We start from the raw sequence: 26786 nt of genomic DNA, 5'->3' as shown, positions 1-26786 counted from the left end.
CAGTGAACAAGACCAGCCGAGCACACAGAGCTGCTGCGGAGAAAATGCAGGCAGTTGAAACATTTCATTTTTAATCTAAATGCACATGGAAATACATTTCATTATTCAGAATCATGCAAAATGATGTGACTTCTTATACTCATCATTATAAAATAATTTATAATATATATATAGTATAAAATGTGAAAATTAAGTTAAGAATATTTGGAGAAAGAGGAATAAGGCAGGAAAAATAAGATAAAGACAAATGTTGCTAAAATACATTAATTGATGCTATGAAGTTCTGCTATGCTTTGCTAGAAAATTTAGGTTACCAATCAATTAAAAACTAAACCCCAAACAAGCAACAATAAGAACAACAAATGCAACAAATAATGGTTGGGAAAAGTACTATGATTACTTGTGTGTAGACCAGGTATTACAATTTGACCATCTAAAGCAGGGGCCAGACAGTTAACAATAAATACGTAAAGCAGACTGGGTACATAATAAAACACTGGCATGCTTTTTTTTTTTTAAGAAATTTGCTGTCTCCTATTTCTTGTGCAGCACGTATCCTTTTTGTTCTGTTTTTCATTTATTTACATTTGATAGAGAATATGAAAACAGGAAACCATTTCCCTGATCTAAGTAAATGACAGTTTGAGTACAATGAACATGACAAATAATTCTTGGTTTTGGAATCACGGAGGCAGTAAGGACTCGCAGTGACTGTGGAAAGCTGTACAAACAAAGGCTCCAACTTAAAAATGGAGACTTTATTGGCTCTGGGTGATTGGGGGAAGGTAGGCCCAGTGTTGACAAGTAACATATATACATAATCTATAGATATGGAGGAACTCCAATTTCAATGTAAAATTTTCTAAAGTTAAGGTTGCCTCAATTTTTCAAAGATACCATGTGGACCAAACAAAAAGTGTTTGTGGGCTGTAAAGAGTAACAAATTTCAATCCTCTGAGCAAAATGCATTGAAAGATAATGTTTCTTCTCTTACAGTGTAACTATAAAATTCTTTATTAAAAAATTAGTAGTAAAATATAAATCTCAGATTTCCAATAATGATTCCAAGTTGGCAAACTAGTATTGTACTAGATCAATAACTTCCCTCTGATTTTCTCCCTTTATAAACATGACAAACACATATACATCCCCTTAAATTCATGCAAAATACTGTGGTCACATGTATGTGCATTTTTCTGGGAAAAATAGTCATGATGTTCTATATGCTCCCCAAAAGGAGGCTATGAGCCCCAGATGATTGAGACTGAATTGAATGTATAGTTTCTAAAACTTTAACACATCAAATTAACACTAAAACTTGATGATGACATTTTAGCAAAAGAAAATCCACAGATCTATCCTATACAGATTTGATTCCTCAATTAAAATGAAAATAACGTGCAAAATTGTCTTTTATAAAGCTACAGCTGAACAAGCTGTTCACAGATGTTAAAAAGCAAATAAACACTCTTAAGTTGATCAATATCAAACACCACAGGTACTGTTAGGTTTAGGTGATACGAAAAGGATAAGACATTTTCCCTGCTCTTGGGAGCACAGTTTAGTTATTAACTAAGAAAGCTATACAATCAATAATTATAAATTACAATTATAATGAAATGTGATTAAAAAGCCTGAAAATTTGTAGGTTTTGGGATATACCATGGGGGGGGTAAAACTTATGAATAGAACATAAAATACTCCTCACTTAAAAGAGCAGACAAGTGGTAAGTGACTTAATCAAGATCATCCTGTCATACAATTGTATCTTGCTTATTTGTAATTCAAGTACCATTATTTTTTCTGAGATATCAAATTATCTTATATGTCACATAAGGAGATATTCCTTAAGAGACCACATTAATGAAAAAAATTAAAAAAATTTGATGCATAAAATATCTTTTATAAATACAGTGATATGAAGAATCCAAAGGTTTTTGACAGCAATGTGCTTCTGGAGTTTTTTTTAAACATTCTCCATGATTTTATCTCTTCAAAACAGAGATATTTCTTTTCACATCTTAGTTGCTATTAGTTATGAGAAATATCTAGACACAGATCAAATTTGTGCCAAATTTGGACATGATACTATTCAGTTAAAAATGATTCTACATTCTTCTTAAATAGCTTTTAAAATAAAATATAACTAAAATATAAATAAAGCAGTGACATTTTACTCATAATTTTCTATATTATTTATGTTCTTTAAAAATTAGCTCAAAATTATGCATGTAAAGGTAAATCATGAAAAAAACAAAAAAAACAACAGAAAGGTGAAAAAACTAAAAAAGATTCCCTGTTCCCCCCAGTTGTGCTCTAGGTTTAAATGGAAAAGGACTTATAGAGGCTTGGAGCTATGTTCTCCAGGAAAACATCATAATTCATTCTTGTGGCTGTGAATTCATTGTAAACAGGGTCTTTTGATCAGGTTATTTCAGTTAAGATGTGGCCCACTTGAATCATGATGGGTCTTAATCCTATTACTGGAGTCTTTTATAAGTGGAATGAAATTCAGACACTTAGAAAGCTGTGGGAATAAGCCAAGAGTCTACAGAACCCAGAGAGGCCACCATGTGCACTGCTGTGTGACAGAAGAGCCAAGGACAAGGATCACCAGCAGCCAGTCCCAGAATGCCAGTCTTCTGGGAGAAAGCATTGACTTGATGATGCCTTGATTTGGACTTCTCCTAGCCTCAAAACTGTGAGTCAATAAATTCCCATTGTTAAGCCAAACAATTGCAAGGTATTTATTTATTTTAGCACCCAGGTAATTAAAATGTTACAAATCCCCATTATCAAGTGAGAAAGTCAACAGACACAACCGTGGGAGACCAGTCATCCCACCTGGGGAACCAGCTACAATATAATGATCTAAAATGGATTTTGACATAAGGAGATTTAACATGTTAGAATTTACTGAATAAGGAACTGGTCATATAATGCAAAGACAAGAGATTAAGGCAGATTTGAAAAGCAAATAAGCAGAACTCAAAGACCTAAAAAATACATTACGAAAAAGAAATCAGTGGTAAAAACAACCTGAAGACCAGAGGGTAGAGAGAAAATTACTTGTGAACATAATATGGAGAAAAAATGAAAACGATGAGAGCAAAGTTAAGAAACATTGAGGACAGAAGGAAAAGTTCCAATCTGTGTCCCAGAAGAAGCAATTAAGAAAAAGGCAATAATAAAAAGAGAAAATGTCTGAGAATTCCCTATAAGTGAAGGAACATGGGAGTTTTCTTATTGTAAATTCATTTGGAGTTTAGCATGGAAAATATCAATGGCAAATATACTCCAAAGGTGGATGGTTATGATTAAATTGTTGTTCCCAACATTTGTTGAGTTCTGCAGGACTGAGGAATCTGTTTCACCCCATTTAACAATTTCACCATAGCTTGGTTGCTAGTGGCAAGAGTGCATGTATGGAATGAATTTTCTGCATTTTTCTTTTGGATACCGAATAAAGCAGGAACCTATCACCATTGGACTCACACTTCTGAAGATGGGACTAATCTGCCTTGGTTGTCACCATAACTCCAATGTTCAGGGCAGAACCTGCACATTCTAAACACTCAATTAAAATTCTAGAATGATTTAAACAGTTTAAAAATGCCTCTCTGTTTTCTATCACCAAGATTCACCAAGCAAGATATACAATTCCGTATATTCTATGTGTCTATTAAATATTTGGACTCTAATTTCTAGTTGGAAAAAAATATCTGTATGTATATATACTATACAACCATTTCACAAGCCAGTGTATCTTTATCTGGGAAAGTAAATGGAAACAAATGTGAGGAATGTCATGATTTAAAATGCTATCTCTATACCTGCAAGTAATTTGGTTATTTCAAAAAAACATGTTCCAGCTGCAAACAGTCCTTAATACCACTGCATCAAAGACTTCACTAATTTAAACTTAAGATGAAAAGCAGTTTATAAAAATGATGTATTGAAAAGTGGCTCCTTTTTATTGCAGCCATTAAAGTACAGGTATTAAGTCAGAAATACTATTTTAATAGGCTAAAATAATTATGTTTATAGTTAAAGGTTTTCAGAGACACAGATATTTCAACTTAGCTGTTAAACACATTTAAATAACTATAGGGCGGGCACAAATGTATTCGAGCGTCATTTAGGATAATGAATCCACATCTATTTTTGACTCTTCTTAACTCTGCTCTCAGTCCATGAGAGCTGACTTGTATAAATTATATTAGTCTGGCCAGTTTGCCCTGCCACTGACATCCCATTAGATTTAGCCAGACGAAGACAGGGAATAGGAGTGTGAGTGGAGAGAGAGGACAGGGTACTTATATTCCTGGATGCCTCAATGCTGAGTCAAGGTTTGGTAGGAACCTTTGCCTAATAAAGAACACAGCTCTGTTTGGGCTACCATCACAGATGGCTTCAGCTACTCCTCTTCACAGCACAACCAACCCTTCTATCCAATCCAAAGTCCTGAAATTTAATTCCTTGAGTGCATTTCTGCCAGGTTTATATTTATTTAACTGTGTTCCAATTGTCTATATCCAATTTTCCTATGTATATTAGGTTCATTCTAGAGTAAAGGATCAATCGTTTGCCTGATAGTAGGGAAGCAACTCAATGCAAGTATCGTTTCCAGTGTAAATTGCATACTCTCAAAAATAGCACTCAAATATTTGACATCTTTCCCCATTCTAATTAAAATATTAGGAACTAAATGCCTTCTGCACACGTGTTTGGAACAGGAGGCAGGATGAAGGCATCGCTGAATTTTGATTTTGTTCTGCACGCATTTTTAGTTAAGTACCTCTGCCAAACTCTTCAAATTTTTTTGGCTCCCCCAACTATGCTAATTTATATCACTTCTCAAGCGATATAAATTTTGTTTCAATCACTCATTAAGGTCAATCTCCGCACTTTTATTCCCTCCATACTCAGAACCATTTTAAAGAAATTGACTCTCTACACCATGCTACAGCTTTGGACTTTTGTTCTTCAGACACCCACCACCCATTGACTTCCACATCCTCTTCATCATGCTTTTATCTCTTGTTCCCATTCAACAATGCACAGGAAAAGATCTGAGCCCCAGTGAAACGGCTTAGCTGATGAAATAAATTGGAGCCCAGGGAAATGAGCTCCTCAAATACTGCTTGGTCAAATCAGAAAGAAAATTAGTCTAGACGCTAATGATGATGTGTACTCAGCATGCCACATGGCACATGATCAACCCTTGCCGAGATGAGAGAAAGGCAGGAGCTATTAAAATTTTGAGCCATATTCTGCAAACCAGAAAGTTAGTCACACAACTGATAATTACATTCTCTACTAGGCCATTTTTTTGCCAGGTTAATTTTGAAATCATTATGGAAACTAGAAGAAAAGATTTTTTTTTATCTTGGTGGAATTATATAAATTATTTCTTAAGATCTTCCAAATTAAGCTTTTTCTCTTAGCTTATTCACTTTCTCTTCATACTTACCAAGCACATGGGGATGATATTTTTACTAGTTTCCCCCTTTTCAAAGCTGTATTCATTCTACATTCAAATTTTGTTGCTACTTTTTTCACAGGCAAGATGCAATGTATTCTACCCTATAATTATTTTCAAGGAAAGTCCCTTTTTTCCCCTTACCACTCTGCTTATCTTCTTTGCTTCCTATCCAAATACTAACACCACACCAGCAGCAAAAGAAACAAAATCCACTGTCACCCTGGGACTATGCTACACATTTCTACAGCACTTCACTGAAGTCTTATTCCAAAGTCTGATATTCAAAACATAGCAAAGTGGAACCCTTGAGTCTCCATGAACCCCTTTGAAAATGGCTACTTCAACTCATTTCATTCTCAAATGATGCTGTGAGATACTGACTTGTGTTATCTCTATTCTAACTGAGCCTTGGAGAGCTTTAGTAAGTTGCTCACGGCTTCACAGCACTAACACAGCCAAGCCCGGACAGCATTTGTTCCATCAATATGTATTTTTTGCATGCTTTTTGCATGTCAGATATTACCTTAGGTGCATTTGATACATCCAAAATCCCTGTCTGTTGTGCACCTCATGTTCTAATCTGGCAAATCTGAACCTAGGTTTGTGTAAATCTGATGATGTGGTTTTAACTTGGCTGGCCATACTAGGTATTCATTGGTTTTCTCTCTTTTTCGAGCTCTTTCCTGACATGACCAACAGTGGTGTAATTCTACTTCACTACAGAACATCTTCACCTGAATGACTCCATATCAGCTTAAATTTCTATATGCAGATATCAATATCTACCTGCCTCCATGCTGTCAAAGAATCAAACAAACACCACCATCTGCTAACATTCCTATAGTGTTTGGAAGCCCACAAAGCTTATATATGTTTAAGAATCTTCCTAACCATTTCAAAAGTACAACCCGGTCAGGAATTATGACCCTGTCATATAGTTCATAAAGGGGCTATGCTATTAATAGTAGGTGTGTATACCAGTCCACAGATTGAAGAGCACAACATGTGCTCCTGCATTTCATTTAAATAAACTGGATTTAATACTGATTCTCACATCCTGTGCAGCCAAAGGGAAATTCAACTTCAGTCCCTGTAGGGGCTCACCTCCCAAAGCCTTGCCAAGATTACTTACTGTTACATCTCATCTGATACGTTTAGTTTCAGCAGCTCTGGGCCATATCTGGGGGAATGGGAAATCATTGCGAAATGTGGGAAACACAGCTTTTCACACATGTGGTCTTGCCACAAAACTGGACACTGCCAGGTAGGAGGGTATGGGTCCCACACGTTTTTGAAAGCCTCACACTTACTCCTTCCAAGATCAGAGATCTCTCCATTTTTAGGGAGATGCCACCTTCACTTTCTTATTATTTCCTCAGTGGCATTTCCTCCTTTCTTTCCTCGAGGCTACATGATACAATTTATTTAATGACTTGAGCTTTAGAAGCAAAATGAGCAAAGGAAGTATTTTGCAATCAATTTCTCTTGATATACTTCTATAAACTTCTTTGAGTCAAGGAACTTAGAGCCAAATATTTACTCAAGAATATTTTTGAGGATGTTTGCTGGGAAAATATATATATTAATATCTCAAAAGTTCTCCTGAGACAGGGCTTACACGTACTGATTGCTTAACATTATGATCTTGAAACTGTGCCAAACACATTACATACTTAACCTCATTTAATCATCTAAGCCTCCTAATGAGGTTAAGCCTATTATTAGCCACATTCTGCAGGTGAGGAAAATGAGGCTTTCAGAGTTCATAAAACTTTTCCAATGCAACTTATAAGGGGCAGAATGGGGAGCTGGAGCAGGTCTGAGCTTAAAGGCACATTCTTCTACAACTGTACACCTCTCATTCCACTTACATTTCCTGTCAATGTCACTGCCAGTGCTATAATCCCTGGGAGCTACTGTTGGCTTCCCACCATCTTTCACTGATTATCTACTGCACTTACGAAATTAAATGAATCTGCCACCCAAATGATCTTAGGTTCCTTTAAGATGATGATCAGTTTCCTCTTCAGGATACATGGAACATGTATTTATGGAAACAAGCATTCATGCGGTGTTTTCATTTTTCATTCTCTCATTAAGTCTGAATGATTGTCTCTAATCAGGTCTCTCAGTCTCAAGATCACTATTTCTTAAATTTATGTGTGCAGAAATAGGTTTACCTTATGAAAACTTTGTAAAAATGTATATCATCAACAAGATATTTCTAGATCTACGGATTCAGTGAGTCCAGGGAGGGTTCTGGGAGCTCACATTTTAACAAGAAAAATAGGTAATTCTGTTGTCAGTGGGCCATGGATGACTACATCACTGTAAATATACATTGAAGTCACCATTTACTTGGTTACAAGGGACAGAAACTCTCTCAAGGTAGTTCACATAAAAAGGGAGTTTCTGAAAGAAAGGGCAAGGTAATATTATGAGAAAGGATACAGCAAGACACAAGAATTGGACAACTGTGAACTAGCTATTTTATTCTGCTCTTTTTAAGGCTCCATAGGTCTTGGTTTCTTCTACTCTTTAGGGCTAAATAAGTCTGTCTACTCCATCTCACCATCTCATGTCTGTAGACTAGGTTTTTTTTTTGGGGGGGGGTGTTGCCCATGGCTTTAGATTGACAGATCAGAACTGAGCCCTGAATCTGGCACAGTACTATATAATGCTCACTGACTGCAATCTCTATATTGCTTACTGCGAATTTCAAACCAGAATCTGACCGACTCAGCTTTGACCATGGATCAGTTTCCTTTGACCACCTGGTCATGCCCGTGCAATCATGAGACTGTGTAGTCAAGCAGAGGGGTATATGGCCCTGTTGTACAAACTGCCAGAGGAAGCCTGCCATTCAGTCAAGAATTAGACACACTGGAGGGATGTTTCCTAATAAGACAGTTGTGGATGGGATGAAATCACAGAATTTAATTCCTACAGTATCACTGTCAGAGAAATGTTGACTTAGTTAATATTTTCTTGCCAATTCTCTGCTTAAGAACATCTATGTGCTACTGTAGAACCTAATCCAGATGGTTCTTCTTAGCATTCAAGATGTGCTTGATATGGCCTTCTTGTGCTTTTATGAAATCACCCCCTTACAGGACCTTCTTTTGCAGGTGGCCCTTATTCCCTCTAATCCTCCAGCATGCCATGCTCAATATGGAATGTCATAGACAAACACTTCTTCTGAATTTTGTTGAGACTTACCACCTATATAGAGCCACTCCAGCATTCCCTGTTTGGAAAACTTATTCTGACGCCCATTACGTTTGTTCTTGTGTTATCCTGTCTCAGGTGTTTCATCTTGTTTCACCAAAGAGAGAATTTGGGGAAGGCAAGAATTATGTTACAAATAGCCATCTTTTTGAGAGCTGAGAAGAGAACCCCAAAATGTAACAAGGCCCCCAAGGAAGTAAGACGAGCTGGAGGAAGGTGATTTTCTACTGACATAAATCTCCTATAACTGTGAATACTGCAGCTCAATTTCAACTTCAGTTTTTTTGTTAACCCATCTGACAGACTTGGCTCACATGATACATGATCAATTGCTTTTCACAATCTTTTGTTTTTTGCTTTTTTTAAAAAATTGTCTATGCCACTGAAATTATTTTCATTCAACTTGTGTAAAATTAAATATCCACTAAGGATCATATGGGGCAATGCACTGAAATACAATAACATTTCAACAAAAGTAAGATTTCTTCTAAGATGTCAATAGACAGGACAGTATGGTACATACATACATGAACTAATTAATTTCAAAAGCAATTACCTCGTAGCCAAGTAAATGTCCATTGCTCAATTTCCAAGGAATAGCATTCCACGAAACTTCAATTTCTGAGGAAGACAGGCTGTTTGCAGCGACTTGAGATGGAGCTACTGTAGGCTCTGGTTGTAAACAGAAATTGAAATACAATTATAATTTTAGTAGCTGATTTAAAAATCTACTGAAGTGCTTATTTTAAAAATAAACACTTTGAAAAATATAAAATATCCAATTACATATTTGAAATCTGAACCATTTATTGAAAATAAAGACATTGGTCAATGCTATTTCTTAGGAATAGATGACATCATAACTAAGGCTTTTTCCTGGTTAAACAGCCACAGAAATGTGGACTTTCCTTCCCTGTTACTCCTTTTTGGTATCTTCCTTTTCTGTCCTTAGTTGTCTCTACCCTATCTCTCTTCCTTCCCCCTTTATATTATAGCTGCTGTCTGGAAACTCCTACATCCACAGATGCTACTTAATTTTTAGCTATCTAGAGGTCAAGCTCTGCAGAGTTAAATTATTTTGCTAGCATTTCATGAGTGCTCCTCTAACTCAGACCCAGACATACAAACATAAATGACATGGGGCAACCTCCAGGGGCATGCTCTTTTGAAGGAGTCAAAAGACATGCAAGTAGACGTTTACACAGCAAGAAGATGCCCTTTGCGATAAACAACTCTTGGGGACTTTATGTGGCTCACTGTGATTCTCCCCTCTCTGGGAAGCGCTCTAATGCAGGGATGCCCCAATCACTGTTTCTGTGTTAAATGACCTTGTTCTTATGGCCATGGCTGATAAATACAGAGACTGACCCTTGGCCTAAAGATAGCTCTATTAGATTTTGTCTCTTGAGAATTTGAAACTTGGTTTGGAGAAACTGCACATACTGGGGCCAAGGACACAAATGCTGGTGCTCTAGCAAGGCAGAAGAAGATTCTGGTTTCTAAGAGCCCCGAGCTGCTCTGACTAAGGCTGTTCATGAGGGGCAGTGTTTAAATCTTCCCTTGATTCTATGACATATCCCACTACCTTTCTGAGATATTCCTTATTTTTCCTTAGGCAAGCCGAATCAGTGTCTGGTGTTTGGGACAGGGAGACCTTTTACCAAATCATCAGTGGGGACAAGTCAGTGATAGGATGGGGAAGTTAGAGCTGTAAAGGAGGGTACAAGGCTGTGGCTGTCCCTTCATCCCAGCCAAAATGCCAGTTCTCTGGGTCCTGGGTGCAAAGGCAGGCAATGTTGAAGAACTTTGTGGTTAATTGTTATCACTCCCAGACCCTTCACCTGCTCTTGTAAAGAAAATCACCAGCAGCTCCTGGGAAAGGGTGTGGCCATAAATATAAAAGTCTCCTTTGCAAAGAAGTTTATGATGCCTGTTGGTTTCTCTCTCAGAACTTAGTGAAGAAAGAGAAGACAAGAAAAATAGGGTGGGAGTACTAAAAAAAAAAAAACTGATTTGCTTATAATTTTTAGGGATGAAATCTGGACAAGCTTTAAGGACCGTTTGTAATTTACCACAAGGTCTGAAGGGTTGAGGAGAACCTTTGAAATCATATTTCAAATGCTCTGTAATAGTTAAGGGCAAATGCCAATGGTTCAGATAGTGGCTCTACTGCTTACTGTAGGAATGTCGATGTTTATTAATGTATTTCATCAAGCTCCATTTTCTTATATGTAAATGGGGAATAATAAAAACACCTAAATCTCATTTGAAAATTCAAATTAAGTAATATCTGGCAGATGGTAAGCATTCAATATCTGTTAGCTCCTGCCATTTTTATTAGGTTGAGCCAGATGAAATAGACAATGTTCAGCTGTTTTTTATCTATAAAATTGCAATTGATTCCCCTAACACTCTATTATTTCTTAATATGGATTTGGAAGAAAGCATAGTTGGCTTACTATTTGGGAATAAAAAAAAGGCAGAAAAATAGATTGGGTCCAGAGTGGAGTATGTGTGTGGCTGATCAGCTGGAACTGATATACTCCAAACAAGCGCATTCCACGCCTCTGGACATCATCCGTCTGGTCTCCGCTCTGCATGCTGCTAACGTCCTTTCCCAAGGCCCTGGCACCCAGCACAAATCTTGAGATGAGGGCAGCTCCAAGGGAAAACTTCATTCTTACTACAAGAAGAAGCCAAAACTCTCAGAGTCTGTGCTGTACTCTAATGCATAGGATGGAATTCAAGGTGAGCACCTCATAAACATCCGTAATTGATTTTTATGTCCTCTAAGAACAAGGAGTCTTATACTCCAAGTATGTTAGAGTTCATCTTTATGACCTGGACTTGGAATCTAACTATGACTTCTGTCATTGCTCTTTTGAAGAAATACATCTGAAGTTACAAAGAACTTCCAAATCGTTTCGTTTTGGAGCAGAACTTGTTTATTAGATCAGAACCGATAGATAATCTTTTCCATACCTTCTTCTGCAGAGAACACTGTTGTCACAGAACTAAATGGTCCTTCGCCTTTGTTATTATAAACACCCACTTTAACCTCATAGCGTGAAAATGGCATGATGCTCTCATTCCTGAACACGTATCTTGGGGTTTCAGGGGATGTCACCACTGTCTGAATCCAGTTGGTAACCCCAAGAGGGCGGAAAGCAACAACATATCCAAAACCTTCACCATTCTGTAGTTCTTCAGGAACTGGCTACAAAAGAAAGACACATTAAATCATCTTTGCCAATGAAAGAGACCGTGTACAAGGCAAAAATGAATAGAACTATAATACGAGGTCTTTTGTAAAAACCATCAAATAATAATCAATATTGCATCGGGTAGTTGAATAAAAAAGAATTAAAATATCAGTGGAACAGTCATTACTTATTAAAACTTTTTTAAAACTTTCTTTTAAATAGTTACATACCACTCTTTTATATAGCCATCCAGATACTAAACTGGAATCTTCTGTGATTATTTAAATATCTGAGCATTTTGTAGCCCAATCTGAGTTCCGAAATAATAAAATAAACTTTCAGGTGAACATACTTTATCTCTCATGTCAAGTGAAAATTATCTAATCCCTAATGTTGACTTTATGGAAAGAAATAACACACTGATAGAAGTAAGTACAAAGAAATTAAAAAAAAAAGATGTCAAGACAACATATTAAACTCAAAGCTACATTTGAGCCATGTCAAAAATTCTTACTGACACTCCAGTTCAATTTCTTGACTTAATATTTTTTATTAGCATTTACAAATTATGGAGATAATTCTGGCATCTTCGGACCTTAAATGTGTTCATTAAAATTTATACTAATTATGACACAAAGCAAGGGCTGAAAGAACAGTCAGGAAGGAACTGGAGGCAAGACTTAAGCATACAGCGGCATGGGGGTCACTCAGCAGTGGGATGTGCTGGGCAGCGTGGAAGGCCCTGGAGGCAGGGGCTCTGCAGTCCACAGCCAGGATTTGAATCCCTTCCCTATACTGACCAGCCATGGGACCTTGGCCAAGCTGCTTCATATTTCTGTGCCTTAGTGTTTTACCTATAGAACGTTATGAAGATGAAATGAGAAAAAATATATGCAAAATGCTAAGAACAGTGGTTGGCACAGAGTGGGCATTTGAAAAGATTACCTAACCCTAGCCACCCTCCCCAGTACCACCCAGGAGACCAAGCTGATGATGTGAATAGTAACACTCTGACAAGGCAGAGGCTCCCCAGACACTTACATCCCAGGTGATCACTAGTTCTGAGCGACTTCCACCGCCGCCACTGACTTCTGAAGGAGGCACTTCTGGAACTGGGTAAAGTCAGAGAGTGAGGAATGAAACCCTATTGGCACTTAGTAATACTTTTTTGAAAGAAAAGACTCAATATTGCCTATTTTTAATATTTGAAATAGGTTGATAAATGACACATTATACATATTTATGTGTATATATATATGCTTGTGTATGTTGCATATACACACGTGTACATATATAGTGAGAATCATCAAAAAATTTATACTTGCACACTATTAATTTAAAGAGATTCAAAATCTCTCCAACCGTAAGGAAAAAAAATGACTCCATTGGAAGATATTTTTTGACTACTAAGAAGGTTAATAAAACAAGAAAAAAAGCCATTTACCAGGGCTGATGGGAAGTCAACTTTGCATGAACATTCAACCTGAGACTCCACTGAATGGAGGCTGAATTCCCAGAACAGCACTTGCTTTGCACGAGAGCTGCTTCGACTCAAATTCTGTTTTGGGGTATTCTTTATAATCCTCACACAGGCATGGGATTTCTTGCTTACACTGAAAACTTTTTGCTGAGCAACCCCATGACACAACTAGATTATAAGTTTCCTGAAGTCAGGTCTTTGTCATGCTCCACAATATCTCGAAAGTGCTCGGCATATATTAGATACTAGATAAACACGTGTTGTGTGAATAAATGAACATAGTGCTGAGGAAGATGTGCTTCCTCTGTTTTGCAAGAAACCTGGCATAAACTTGGTTAAACCTGATTAAAGCAACATCATTAAAACTGAACCATATTTCTGTTTCAGCTCTGTTGTGCAAGTGATATACTATTCCAAACATCACTTTGTTAATATTAATTAATATTACAGTTATTGAAAAAGAAATCCTCTAGGTCGTCAATGTTTCAATAATGAGATATTATGTATACTTCCTAATTTTGAGTTTTAATGTTAGGATATTTTTGTAATTATAAAAATAGGTCTATGGCTTATTAATAATTGCCATACATGGATGGTTTTAACAATGATTCTTTCTTAATCTAACTCATAAGGAGCCAGAATATACCTATTCATCAATCCACTGAGCTTGGTGGAAGGATGAGATTTCTCAGCAGTAGAACTCTCAAATGTTATTATCCTACCAGTTTGTCAATGCTTGTTACAAATGATAACAGCACTTCCCGTTAACAGGGAAACTATGTCAGATAGTAATTATAACATTAAATGACAAAACATATTCACTCAACATGCACTAATAATCATTTACCAATGATTGAATGCTTGGAAATGTCACACTGCAACAGAATCACTTACACGTGTTTCTTTTGACAAATGCCATAAGGCCAGTTCTGCCACTAGAAAGGTCAGAGAGTTGTGACAAAGACAACAGATTATTGAGGCCAATCTCTGGCTGGCCTGGAGACCAGGGCCAATGGAACTGAAAATACACTCCCAAGGAAACCTATTAAGCCATTACTCAGAAAATAAAAACACTAACCTGCCTCTTCAGTTCTTACTTTTTCTGAGGGTAAACTGGGTTCTCCACCTCCAATTTTGTTGCTGGCTACAACCCGAAATTCGTATTCTACCCACGGGTTTAACTCAACTACAGTAGCTGTGTGTGTTTTCCCATCGATGACCTCAGGCACTACAAAGGAATATTTCAGAGCATTCAATATTTCAGTGTCCCAGCTTTGACTTGAAAACCATTTTATAGGTGCCAGTGGCATTCACCACCCCCCTTTACCTGTTGTAACTGCTTGCCAACCTACAGAGAAAGGTGTCCTCGCCTGGACAGAATAGGATATAACTGGGCTATGGTTATCTGTGCCTTCTTTCCAAGAGAGTTGAGCTGTTGTATCTGTAATTTCATCTACCTTCACATTTTCTGGTGGTCCAGGTGAACCTAAGGAAGGTAAGAATGCAAACAGTAGGTTTAATGCAAAGGAAGCAGCATTTCTGAGCCTGGGACCCACTATATAAAACCACTGCTCAGGGCCAGACCTTTCAGGACACTTTCTACATATGGGTAGCAATTTCTTAAATGTCATCCTCTTCTACCAAAGTGAAGAATATGTCACAAGACCACTTCAACACCTCCAGCTGAACCCAATTTCAAAAGCACTTAGGGAAAAGGCTATTTATATAGCAATAAAACCACCACTTTTTTTTTTTTTTAACAATTGTGTTAGATCTTAAGCCTTCATGTGAGGCAGTAATTCCCAAACCGTAATACTCCGTGATTGCAGATGACACTTGCTTTTTGAAATCTCTTCAGCAGGCTTCCTGTACTTTCCCACATCCAATGTCCTTTAAGTGCAATGCCTTTTTTTTTTAATCCACTGGTGCATCTCCATAGGTTTTTGCCTTATGATGCATGCTAGTCATTTTTAGCACAGTAGTAAATCTGTACCCTAAGACAGTAGCTCAGACAGTAGCACAGGTTGGCAACTTTCCTCTGGCATTCTGGATAATTCCGATTCTTTGGAAGTAGACACACATGTATACACACACACACACACACACACACACAATAATCTCTCTCATATCAAATATAATCACAGAGTTAATTAAATGCTTAAAAACACATCAGCTCAGCAGCAGCTGTTGAATGCCAATTATAGTGAGAGCTATTTGAGGGGAAGAATTGAGATTTTTTTTCCCTTCTTTGAATTAGCACCTATCTTAATTGTCAGGTCCTTTGGTCTATGGTGGAAAGACCAAATCAATATTGCAACTCACATGCTCATGTACCAACCCATTATTACTTCCGTCCAGGAAGGGACGTGAAGTTAAGATGCAAAGTTAAAAAACACACTGAGACATTAGATGTTTACCTCTTACTATGAGGTCAGCAACAGATGAGACACTGTCCACTTCCGTTTGCACCATACAAACGTACTTTCCGCTGTGCTTCAGCTGAATGTTTCTGATCATTAAATCACCAGATGAACTCTGTTGGAAAAACAGGTAATGATCACACTGTTATTTTGAAAACACAAAGAACCTTGAAGGCTGTGGCCCACGACAATATTAGGATGAAACCCATATATTTAGAGAGAAAAATCAGGTAGTGACAGACAGAAGATTGCTACAATAGAACATATGAAAATAAAAACAAGTTGAAAACCACAGGTGACCACAGATGACATTTCTCTAGCCACATAAATGGCAAGCATTCTCCTGGCATTTATAGTTTCAAACATAAATAGGAGCACAGATGACAACCTGAGACTCTATTCATTTCCACTAGGGTGACACTTTTTTTTTAATATCCACTGTGCAGCTCCAATTTTTTCTTCTGGTTCCCACTCCTTTGCAATTATCTGCCTGAGAAAAAAAAGGGAAGCATTTGGGTATCTGGTGGGAGATAAATACAGCATGAGAAGAGGATTACCGTGGTTGAAACATGTTTTCTGAACAAACTGAAGCTTAAAACAACCAAACCTTTGAATTCCTCAGCCACAGAATTTAGGGATAGTCAGTATGAATGCCTCGATAAGAAATTAAAACACTTTAACTCTTAAAAATAACAGCCGCCCATAAAGACATTTGCTGGGATCCCCAAGTGCCAACTAAAGGAGCAAATGTATTTCTAAGAGCCCAATGTGAAATGGCTCTCATTTTAAAAGAATGTAAAATCATGTTCATAAAATAACTAACTGCTGGACAGTTTCACACAGTAGTAAGGATACAGATTGAAATAAAATGATTTGGAGAGCAAAGCCCTTTGAAAATCATCACTTAGTGAAAAATCTCAACTCGTACAGAGAAAGCAGCAACGAGTGCTTATCTTATTAACTGAAAAAATAGTTTTGTTTTTGGGTTTTTGTTGTATTTGTTGAAAAATGGATTCTGCTATCCCACTTTCAGGTTATTTCCTAAGATCTTCTATAGAGTAATTTATTAAATATTGTTTTCATCCTTAGGATTCTTAATGGGCTATATTTTCTCAATAGGTTGGAGTGTATGGTTTTAGACTAAATTTATTGAGTATTGGAAAAAGGCAGATGTGAAGTGATTGATGGTTGTAATTAAATGATGATTCAGAAACAGTTAAATTTGCACAGTACTTTCATCAATTAAACTTTTTTTTCCCCCCTCTCTCTCCTTTCCCTCAGGGTTGTTTGGAAATTTATCCCCAGAACAAAAACTTCATTGCTTGCTGACCTTTAGAAACTCTTCAGGTTTTATGAGCTCTATAATACTCACAGGAGGTTGATTATCATTTCCTCAGAAATTTTTTATTTTCAGTGCAGTAAGAATGGTTACCATTAAATGTTATTAAAGAATTGGGGTGAGGCTATTATTCTTGCCTGCCTCCTATTTGTTTATTTTAAAAGCAGTTGGGCTTGACTATATGTACTTAATCACCTGAATATATCTTTCAGACTGCTATTGTTTTGGGGCTGGTTTTGTTTCTTCACAGAGTAAGAGAAGTTTGATACTGGACTTATCATTCTGGTCACTTTTGGTACTGATGGGTGAAGAGAGAGAAAAACTACTACAAGCAACTCATGCATATTCTTTTTTTTTGTGAATTCTGAAAATATAACCTCATAGTGTGAAAATAAGTCAATTAATCCAATTTAGCTAGATTATATAAAATCAAAATCATCTTGAAATGTAGTCAAGATAACCATCGGGGGAATATAACTTTTAATTATCTTTTTATACCATAGAGTGGGAAAAAGAAGCTATTAACTAAGACTTGTAGACAGTGGGAACCATTGATTTTTTTTTTTTAATTAAAAAAATCTTCAGCATGAACTTGGACTTGATTGGAAAAATACATGAATGGAAAACAAAATTTAACAAAATTTAAGAGGAATACATTCCTTAATTTTTTCTCTCTCAACAAATCATATGTGTGTATTATTTCTCTTCTAATGCTTTCTTTACCCCACCTCAACTCTTGCCTTTGAATAGAGTCATGATTTGTCTTAAGAAAAGTGCAACCTGCCATGTTAGATTCACTCAAGGGTAAAGAAGTGTTTAATACTTGGTCCCTACTCTTTAGGATGCAAATTTAAGTCAGGGTAACAAGAGACACACATGTGGACCAAGTTATTTTCATAAGTTCTGAGAGTTTATTTCACAAAGATTAAATAAAATCACATGGCACACACCTACAATCATGACCAAATGACAGAGATGGACTATTCAAGTCCTGCTGAGGCTATGGAGCAAGGGGAGTTCTTATGACTGCTGATGGGAATGTAAATCGGTACAACCACTCTGGAAAACTATTTGGAAGTATCCACTAAGGCAGGACATATGTTTAATCTATGACCCAGCAATTCCATTCCTCAGTAGACACTACAGAAAAGCATACACATGTCCTCCAAAAGACATTAACAATGCCTTATAGAATGCTTACAGCTGCTACCCAAAACAGCTAAACAATTTAAACAAACCAAAGTCTACTTGCAGTAAAATAGAGAAATAAGTAGTGGGATATTCATTTAGTGAAATATTATTAGGCCATGGAAATGAATGAACTACAAATACCTGCATTAACATGGCTAAATCTAAAAAATATTACAGATGCAAGTCAGATAATCTTTGGCTTGCTAAAGCTGCAGGAATGCAATACACCAGAAATAGACTGGCTTTTACAAAGGAGGTTTATTAAGTTACAAGTTACAATTCTAAGGCCATGAAAATATTCAAATTAAGGCACCAGTAATTTTCAGAGAAAAGGCAGCTGGCATCCAGGGTGCCTCTGTCACATGGGAAGGCACATGGCAACATCTGCTGTCCTTCTCTCCTGGTTTCTGGTTTCAAGAGGTTCTCTCAGCTCCTGTGGATCCTTCTTGCTTCTCCCCAGGATGTTTTCTTTTTTAGCTTCTATCAGCTCCCTCTCATACTGGGCTCCAGGAAAGGATTAAGACCCACCTTGAATTGTGTGGGTCACATCTCCATGGAAACTACCCAATCAAAAGGTCACACACATAATAAGTCTGCCCCTAACAAGATTGGATTAGAAGAACATGGCTTTTTTGGGTACATGACAGTTTCAAACCAATACAGACAGAAAAAGTAAACATGCTACAATGTACAGCATTAGAAGACTAGGATGAGTTTACTTTTGGAGGAGTAGTTAGTGACTGGAAAGAGGCATGATAAAGGCTTCTGGTATTGGGTCATGTCTACTTCTTGATCTGGATGCTGGTTACATATGTTATGTTCATTTTGTGAAAAATCTGTTGCCTCATACAACTGGGATTTGTTCATTTTCTGGTATTATGTAGAACATCAATTAAAATGTACATGAATAATAGCAAAAAGTCAAGAAATAGCAAAAAGTCTATGATATTATTCAGATTTACTTGGAAAAAGAGCATCTAGCAGTGGGAGGGAACTATTCATATGGGTTACACAGAAGTTTAATTAGGGGAACATATTTCCTTAAGTCATACAAATTTAAGTTCTTTTTCAGATGTAATATCTTCCAAAAATAGGATCATTCCTTTAAAAACTCCTAAGCAACTATTATACTCAAGGCAATGGGGAAACCATAGTGAGGACAAAAGAACAGTTCTTACGTTCATGAAAGACATGTTGCAGTTCAAAGACACGTTAATGAGAGGACTATATAAATAAATATAAAACTACACATAATAAAAGCTCAAAGTACCTAGAAGAACTATGGTTTTCTAGGGATTCAGGGAACTGATTGAGCTAAGATTTGCAAAACGAGTAGAAATTATCTAGGAAAAGAAGGTAAAGAAAAACAGTCTATGCTAGGTCACGCATGTATGTGTGAAGAGCCTAAAGTAGGAGAGAACACAGTCGAGTAATCCAAGTCTGATAGCTGCTGTAAGGGCAGGGGATGGAGAAGTATATGGATGCTAGAGGTATAGTTAATTTAAAAATTGTTAATCAGCCATCAGAAAATGAAAAGTTCACTGTAGCTGATTTCGGGTGCATATTTAAATTTTGAAGACAGTTCGCAGACTTTTGTTTTTTGGTATTTTCTTTTTTGCAATTTTTAAGTTTTGCTAGAATCACTGGATTATGCAATTATTTGTCAATCTAATCACAAACTTTTCTCCTAGAAAGAAAAAAAGCATATTTTCAAAACTTGTTACAGGTATAAACAGTAAGTAGATTTACAAGCCAAATCATCTTTGAAATAAATGCTAAGGGATTAGTCAGTGTGCATAAAATGAAACAGAAGAGCGACCTATTAACTTTTTCCCCACATTTTCTTAGGTGATGAAGCTAAGAGAATTTTTGCCGTAACTTAAAAATCTGCACTGAAAGAAAATACTGCATGATGTGATAACCCATGCTAGGTAAAAATTTACAATCAAAATATCATTATAATTGCAGGTATGTCAAAAGTATATTGTAATATCTACCATATGCTAAATATCAATGAATAAAATAAACTTCAGAATTGGGGGAATCTCTTGATCACAACTAATGTAACATAAAGTTTCAGTATGACAAATTATCAGCAAACACATATTCCCTAGTAAGCATTCTCAGTGTAAATGCTTATGCCAAGAAGCATAATTTTCCAGTTTAAGGGGAAAAAAAATTGACGGCTATTTGGAAGGCAAGGTTGAATAGGTGGTCCTTCTCCTTTTTATCATTTTATGCAGCCTGTAACTGTACCACTTCCAATATTCATTATTCATCCTATCATCCTCCCAAACCCTTATGCTGCATGTAAATCATCTACAGGTGCCTTGAAAGCAGTTGAACCTGCAGAGTCCTTCCGGAACTCGGCTGGTGTTTGTCAAAGTCAAGGTCTTCAAAGGAATTAATGGTGGACATGACTCAAATCCACATTTCCGACCAATCAAATTAAACCTTGCTTCCCCCCAACCCAAACTGGCTACAACAAAGTCATCTTCACTAGAAATACATTTTGCTGACCCAAAGAACAGATACAATTGACAGCTATTGAAATATTAAAAAAGGCCCCAGCACTGTTAATAGTTTCAACTTTTATGACTGATTAACAATTTCTACTGTCATTTGGCTGTCTGAACAAGTGATAGTGAGGCAGGTAGTAATGCATCTGTTAATTTCAAAAGTTGCTCAATTGTCTTTAGTACCAATAAACAGGAAAAACGTTTCCACAATAAGAGTTAGAGTCCTGGCTTGCAAAAAACAATTGCAAAATTGTTTTGAAAGATTGACACATTAAAAACCATGAACTGGCTGAAGGCATTTCATGCATACTTTAGGTTGTGTCAAACGCCTGAATTGCCTTAAAGGTATCGGCTTTTATATTTCACCAAAGAGGAAAAACTAGGGCTTTTTTTTTCTTCTGGGCAATGCGGTGTGTTGATGGAGTAGTTAACTGAAACTGGGGCTCTAGGGTATCTAGTCCTCTTTCAGTAACCCTAACCCAGCGTTTTCTACACTTTGGTCATTTGACTCACACTTTCACTATGTTTTTCTATTATTTACTTATTTCCTTTCTTAAATCAATTTATTTTCTTAAGCTCAAATTTATTTGATATGGAAAATGTATGTTTATCTTATATGGAAAATGAGTTACTAAGATCATAGACAGCTGCCAAAATGCATACAGTGAGAAGAAAACAATGTCAATGACTTCTAGCTGGTGGACGCTGTCCCAGGTTCTAGGTCTGTGGCCTTTTCTTTCTTAACTAAAAAGTGAGATCAGCAAGTATTATAGAATCATGCATGACAATCCTAACACCAAAGTGAACCGTTCTCCTTGATATAACTGAAATGACTGAAACAAAACTGAAAGCAGAACAGTCTTTTCATGTTATGTTGTTAGTACTGTATGCTGGGTACCTGGGTCTGCTTTGGAAAACACTGTGCCATTCAGCTTAGTAGGTCCAATAGTTCACCTGGTTGTGTGTTTTTTTAATAGCAGCAATGCTTAGTCCACAGTTCCAGAACAATTAAATCAACCTGAAAGAGGAGGCCTTCCAGGTGGTTCTAATGGGCAGTTAGAGTCAAGAACTGTTAAATCTTGTGAGTTTTCACATTCTTCCCCTTTTCTCCTCTTCGAAATAAAAGGCTCCATATAAGCACTCTGATCTCCCCTAACTCTAAAATTCTGCAATTACTAAACACAGGAAGTAGTCATTATGTGAGCCTGTATGTTGCTGGGTTCATAAACTGAGAACAGCATTTCTCCTTATATTTTTTTTTTTTCAGCTTTGGGTTAGAGAAGAAAACTAGTATTTGTGGAAATACTTAACTCTGTGCCAAGGATAAGGTAGTTTCCCTTGATATTAAATTGCCTTGGAGTACTCATCTTAATTTAAAAAATATTAACATCAGTCACTCTAATACTTCAATGAGGTGAAAGATTTTTAATGATATGCACAGAAAATTACTCTAGATTGATGTAATTGTTCTTGAGCAGAATGAAAGTATTTTCAGTCAAACAAGCTTACCCTGAGTAACAATTCAACTTGCAGAGCAAATCTTTTTGTTTTCTTTATCCTGATATTGGATGCATAACGTATATTGAGAGTAGAGTGAAGGGACAGAGAAATTCTCACAGAAGGGATGTGATTTGACTCTTGTAGTACAGTAGGAGTGGTACATATGAAAAGAAATCTGTGGAGCGAGTTGTTACATGGTGAGTCTTGGGAACACAGGCTCAGGCACAACAGAAACTTGATCAAATGACCCCTTTATTAATTACACAGACAAAGGGTCCAAAAGGGCAGGGGAAGATGTTCTCATCATGCCTGGTCTCTGAGAAGGTCAACAATTGCTTGGGTCAGAGTTGGCGGACAGCAGTTCCACAAGCCCCCCTTGCTGATGGAGAGGAGAGGCAAATCTGTGCTGTTTTAGAGCAGGAGATTTATACACCCCACAGAAAGGGATACTGCCAGTGAAAGTTCCAGGCCAGAGAAACAGCAGGGGCTGCTCGTAGGCCTTTTCATTAGACCTATGACTCCCTCAAGCTGTGGGATGGAAACATATTGAAACATCTGCACACAATAGAAAAGAATATGGGGGTAGGCAAGAGCTGGAAAATGGCTGCTAGGTGTGTCCATGACTTCCCAAGTGAATCCACTGATACAAAGGAATAAAAGGCTTCCTTTCCCGGAAACTTAACCAAACTGTGCTAAACATATGTTTACCCTTAGGTTCAATTATTATTGCTATGTAACTAGTTACTGCCAAATATAGTGGCTTAATTTGATCTGGCAACTCTACTCTTAATTATATAGGCCAAATAACTACAAGCAGGGACACCAATGTTTACAGCAGCATTATTCACAATAACCAAAATTGGATACAAGCCAAGTGATCATCAACAGGTGAATGCATAAAAAAACTTTGTATCTGCATGTAGTAAAAAGCTCTAAATAAGAATGAAGTTCTGATACATGCTACAATGTGGATGAACCTTGAAAACATTATTCTAGGTGAAATACACCAGGCACAAAAGGACAAATTTTGAAGGATTCCACATGTATGAAATACCTAGTATTAGCAAACTCACAGAGATGGCAAGTATTAGAAGTTACCAGGCACTGGGGGTAGAGGAAATGGAGCGTTATTGCCCAATGGGTACACAGTTTCTGTTTGGGGTTATGAAAAAGTCTTGGTAATGGATGGTGCTGATGGTAGCTATGATGGTTAGGTTAATGTGTCCACTTGTCTAGGTAATGGGGCTCAGTTGTTTAATCAAGCAGGTACTGGCTTAATTTTTACTGTGAGGACATTTTGTGAACTTAAATTGTCATTAAATTGATTGCATCTATGGTTGATTGCATCTACCACCAACTGAGAAGACTGCCTTCAGCAATGAGCAATGCTTCATCCAATCAGTTGAAGGCTTTAAAAGAAATGATTTCAGAAGTCAGAAGTGAGAACTTTCATCTCTACTTTAGCTAGCCAGCTTCTCCCAGGGAATTCATTGAAAACCTTCATTGGAGTTTCCAGCTTGCAGCCTACCCTATGGAATTTGGACTCATGCATCTCCACAATTGCATGAGACAATTTTATAAAACATTATAATATTTACAGATTCATTTCTGTTTCCCTAGGGAACCCTGACTAATACAGCAGCCCAGTACTGTGAATGTAAGTAATGCCACGGAATGGTACACTTAAAAATGATTAAAATAGCAGATTTTATGTTACAGCTCATCTCTGTTCCATGTCTCATCAGATGGGGTGACTTGTCTGGCACCTGGCAAGCTCACTTATATGACTGCCAAGTTGTTGGCTGTCGGCTGGGAGCTTAGCCAGACCCTGGAACTGGGGACTCTGGTTGCTCTTGATGTGGACTTTCCACAATTGGCTTGGGCTTCCTTATACCATGGTGTCTGGATTCCAAGAACAACTGTGCCAATGGAACGAGGTGGGAGTGCATGTATTTTAGTGAGATAGCCTCTAAAATACAGTCTCATCCATGCTGTTCTTTATTGGTCATGGCAGCCATAAACATCTGTTCAGTTTCAAGGGGGAAAGGACCATAAAGCAACCACTCAGTGGGGAGGAGAGTCAAGATGTGATTGTAAGGAGAGAATGCTGAAGCCATCTTTGGAAAACACAATCTGCCACACTCCTTCAGATTCATTCTGCACCCTTCACCCTGCCTCTGTATTGGATGATTGCCCATATAGACTAGCTAAAAGGGTTTCTTTTCCCTTTGCTTTTTCCTTGGGTTCCTTCTATCAAGAGATCTGAGAGAGAGAGGGAGAGAGAGGGGGAGAGAGAGAGAGAGAGAGTTTGGGGTATTTATGCAACAAGATACATACTTGCAGGGTTAATTTGAGCTGCCTGTACCTACAGCTCAAAAGAGGTTAAAATTAATAAACAAAACAAAAATAAAGTCTTGGTCTAGACACCCTTCATTTCATATCTGTAGCTCGTGGGTCAAAGAAAGACTTTAAAGGGCTCAGGAGAGCCCGAGGAGAGTTGTTCCCAAAGAGATCATATTATCTGTATTAGAAATGCAGACTGACACATTCCAACATTTTTCTGATATTTCAGAAATGTTGGATTTTTCATCTAAAAGTCATACCAAAAATGATAAAGAAGTAAAGTTTGATGTCAATTGTAACTATCCAATAGACCATCTTTCTAGTAAAGAGCATGATTTAAAAGTTTAGACTCAGTATAGCAAAACTATTTATAAAATTAGAGTGCATATTATAATAAGAATGTGCAACCATCCTAAAATTCCTGATTTCTGAGTTTAAATTGCCCCAAATTAACCATTTATTCTTCACTTTCTTATTCAAGCTCAGGTCAATTAAATGATCTGAATTGTTTTTATCAAGTAAACTTATTGTCTTTCTGAAATTGGAACATGAACTCTAAGCCAGCCTGACAAATAATCCGATTAAAAAATGGGTAAACAATAGACATTATCTCAAGAAGACCTACAATGGCCAATAAGCCAATGAAAAAATGTCAACATCATTAGCCATCAGAAAAATTAAAATAAAAAAACAAAGTGAGATTTCACTTCACATCCATTAAGATATCTATAATAAAAAATAATAACAAGGGTTGGTGGAGAGGTAGAGGAACTGGAACTCTCACATATTGCTGGGAGGAATGCAGTATGATGCAGCTTCTTTGAAAACAGTTTGGTTCAAAGGGTTAAACACAGATTACCACATCATCCAACAATTTCACTCCCAGGCATATACCCAAGAAAACCAAAAAGTTTTCAGTTATGTTCAGAGTGACATTATTCATAATTGACAAAAAGTGGAAAGAATGCAAATGCCCATCAACTGACGAATGGACGTACAAAATGTGGTTTATTCAGAATGGAATAATATTTGGTAATAAAAGAAATAAAGTACTAATAATTCATGAATGAACCTTGAAAACGTTATGCTAAGTGAAAGAAGTCAGCTACGAAGGATCACATATTACATGATTCCATTTATATGAAATGGCCTGAATAAGCAACTCTACAGAGACAGAAAGTAGATTAGTGGTTTCCTAGGCTGGACAGAGGTGGGATTATGGGGTGATAGGTTAGGGCTTCTTTACAGGCTAATGAAAATGATCTAAAATTGACTGTGGTGATGGGTACAAAATTCTGTGAATAAAACAAAGGCCCCTGAATTGTATACTTTAAATAGGAGAATCATTAGGTAGGTGAATTCAATTTCATTAAAGCTCTTTAAAAAAAATAAGCCAGTACAAGAAAAAGTTAAAACTATAATGAGCAGATACCATTTCCCTCTGCATTTGGTGTGATTTACTTGTTCATATATTAGATTTATTATATTTAATGCCATTTTTGACATCAGTCCCCCATGTAGGATATACTCATAAACCTCACCATCCACCCCACCTCTACCAAACAAAACAAAATGAAAATTAAAAACAGTTAGTTATTTTCACCAACTGCTAGTTATATCCACACATTAGCCTACAGGGATGAGATTTTTTTAGCTTGCAAATCATAGTTGCAGGTAAGTATCTGTTGTGGGTATTTATACTTTGGAGGAGCTCAAGGAATCAGAAGTAAAATCAAATGAATTATTCTTGATTCTCAGAACTAATAGAGATTTTTAAATTTCTGTAAATAAATGTATCTAGATTCTCATATGCATGTATATATGAATGCACAGTCACAGGGGCACAAGCAAACACATCAGTATCTATCTGGAGATAGCTTATATTTTGCAATAGATAAAGCAGGGGTGAGCCCAACTGTGGTATCTCAGTATGTTCTAAGATTAATACCGAACAATCCACACTCTCCCTCCCTCAGAAAAAAGAAAACCTAACTCTTACCAATTGCCCAGTGATGCAGTTTTGCAGAAGTGGATGCCAATACCATGAGGTAAAAAATGACCAGAACATCCTGGAATTA

At 36.9% G+C, this 26786-nt stretch overlaps 1 protein-coding gene across 3 annotated transcripts in view; it reads right to left on the bottom strand.

Annotated features, from left to right (window-relative positions):
- The window catches only part of CNTN3 (contactin 3), a 371507-nt gene that overhangs the window by 21767 nt on the left and 322954 nt on the right, over nucleotides 1-26786 (bottom strand). For all 3 annotated transcript variants that reach the window (XM_077128680.1, XM_077128682.1, XM_077128681.1), the window contains 6 exons: nucleotides 15814-15931; nucleotides 14724-14882; nucleotides 14475-14624; nucleotides 12958-13028; nucleotides 11696-11930; nucleotides 9270-9385 (listed from right to left, as the gene is read on the bottom strand). In XM_077128680.1, coding sequence (XP_076984795.1) covers nucleotides 9270-9385; nucleotides 11696-11930; nucleotides 12958-13028; nucleotides 14475-14624; nucleotides 14724-14882; nucleotides 15814-15931 — 849 coding nt within the window. The remainder of the gene's footprint in view (nucleotides 1-9269; nucleotides 9386-11695; nucleotides 11931-12957; nucleotides 13029-14474; nucleotides 14625-14723; nucleotides 14883-15813; nucleotides 15932-26786) is intronic.

This window comes from Tamandua tetradactyla, chromosome 15, assembly GCF_023851605.1.
Source record: "Tamandua tetradactyla isolate mTamTet1 chromosome 15, mTamTet1.pri, whole genome shotgun sequence".
In the NCBI taxonomy this organism is placed as follows: Eukaryota; Metazoa; Chordata; class Mammalia; order Pilosa; family Myrmecophagidae; genus Tamandua; species Tamandua tetradactyla.
Note: the sequence above shows the minus strand (reverse complement) of the source record. Positions and strands in the feature narration are given on the sequence as shown.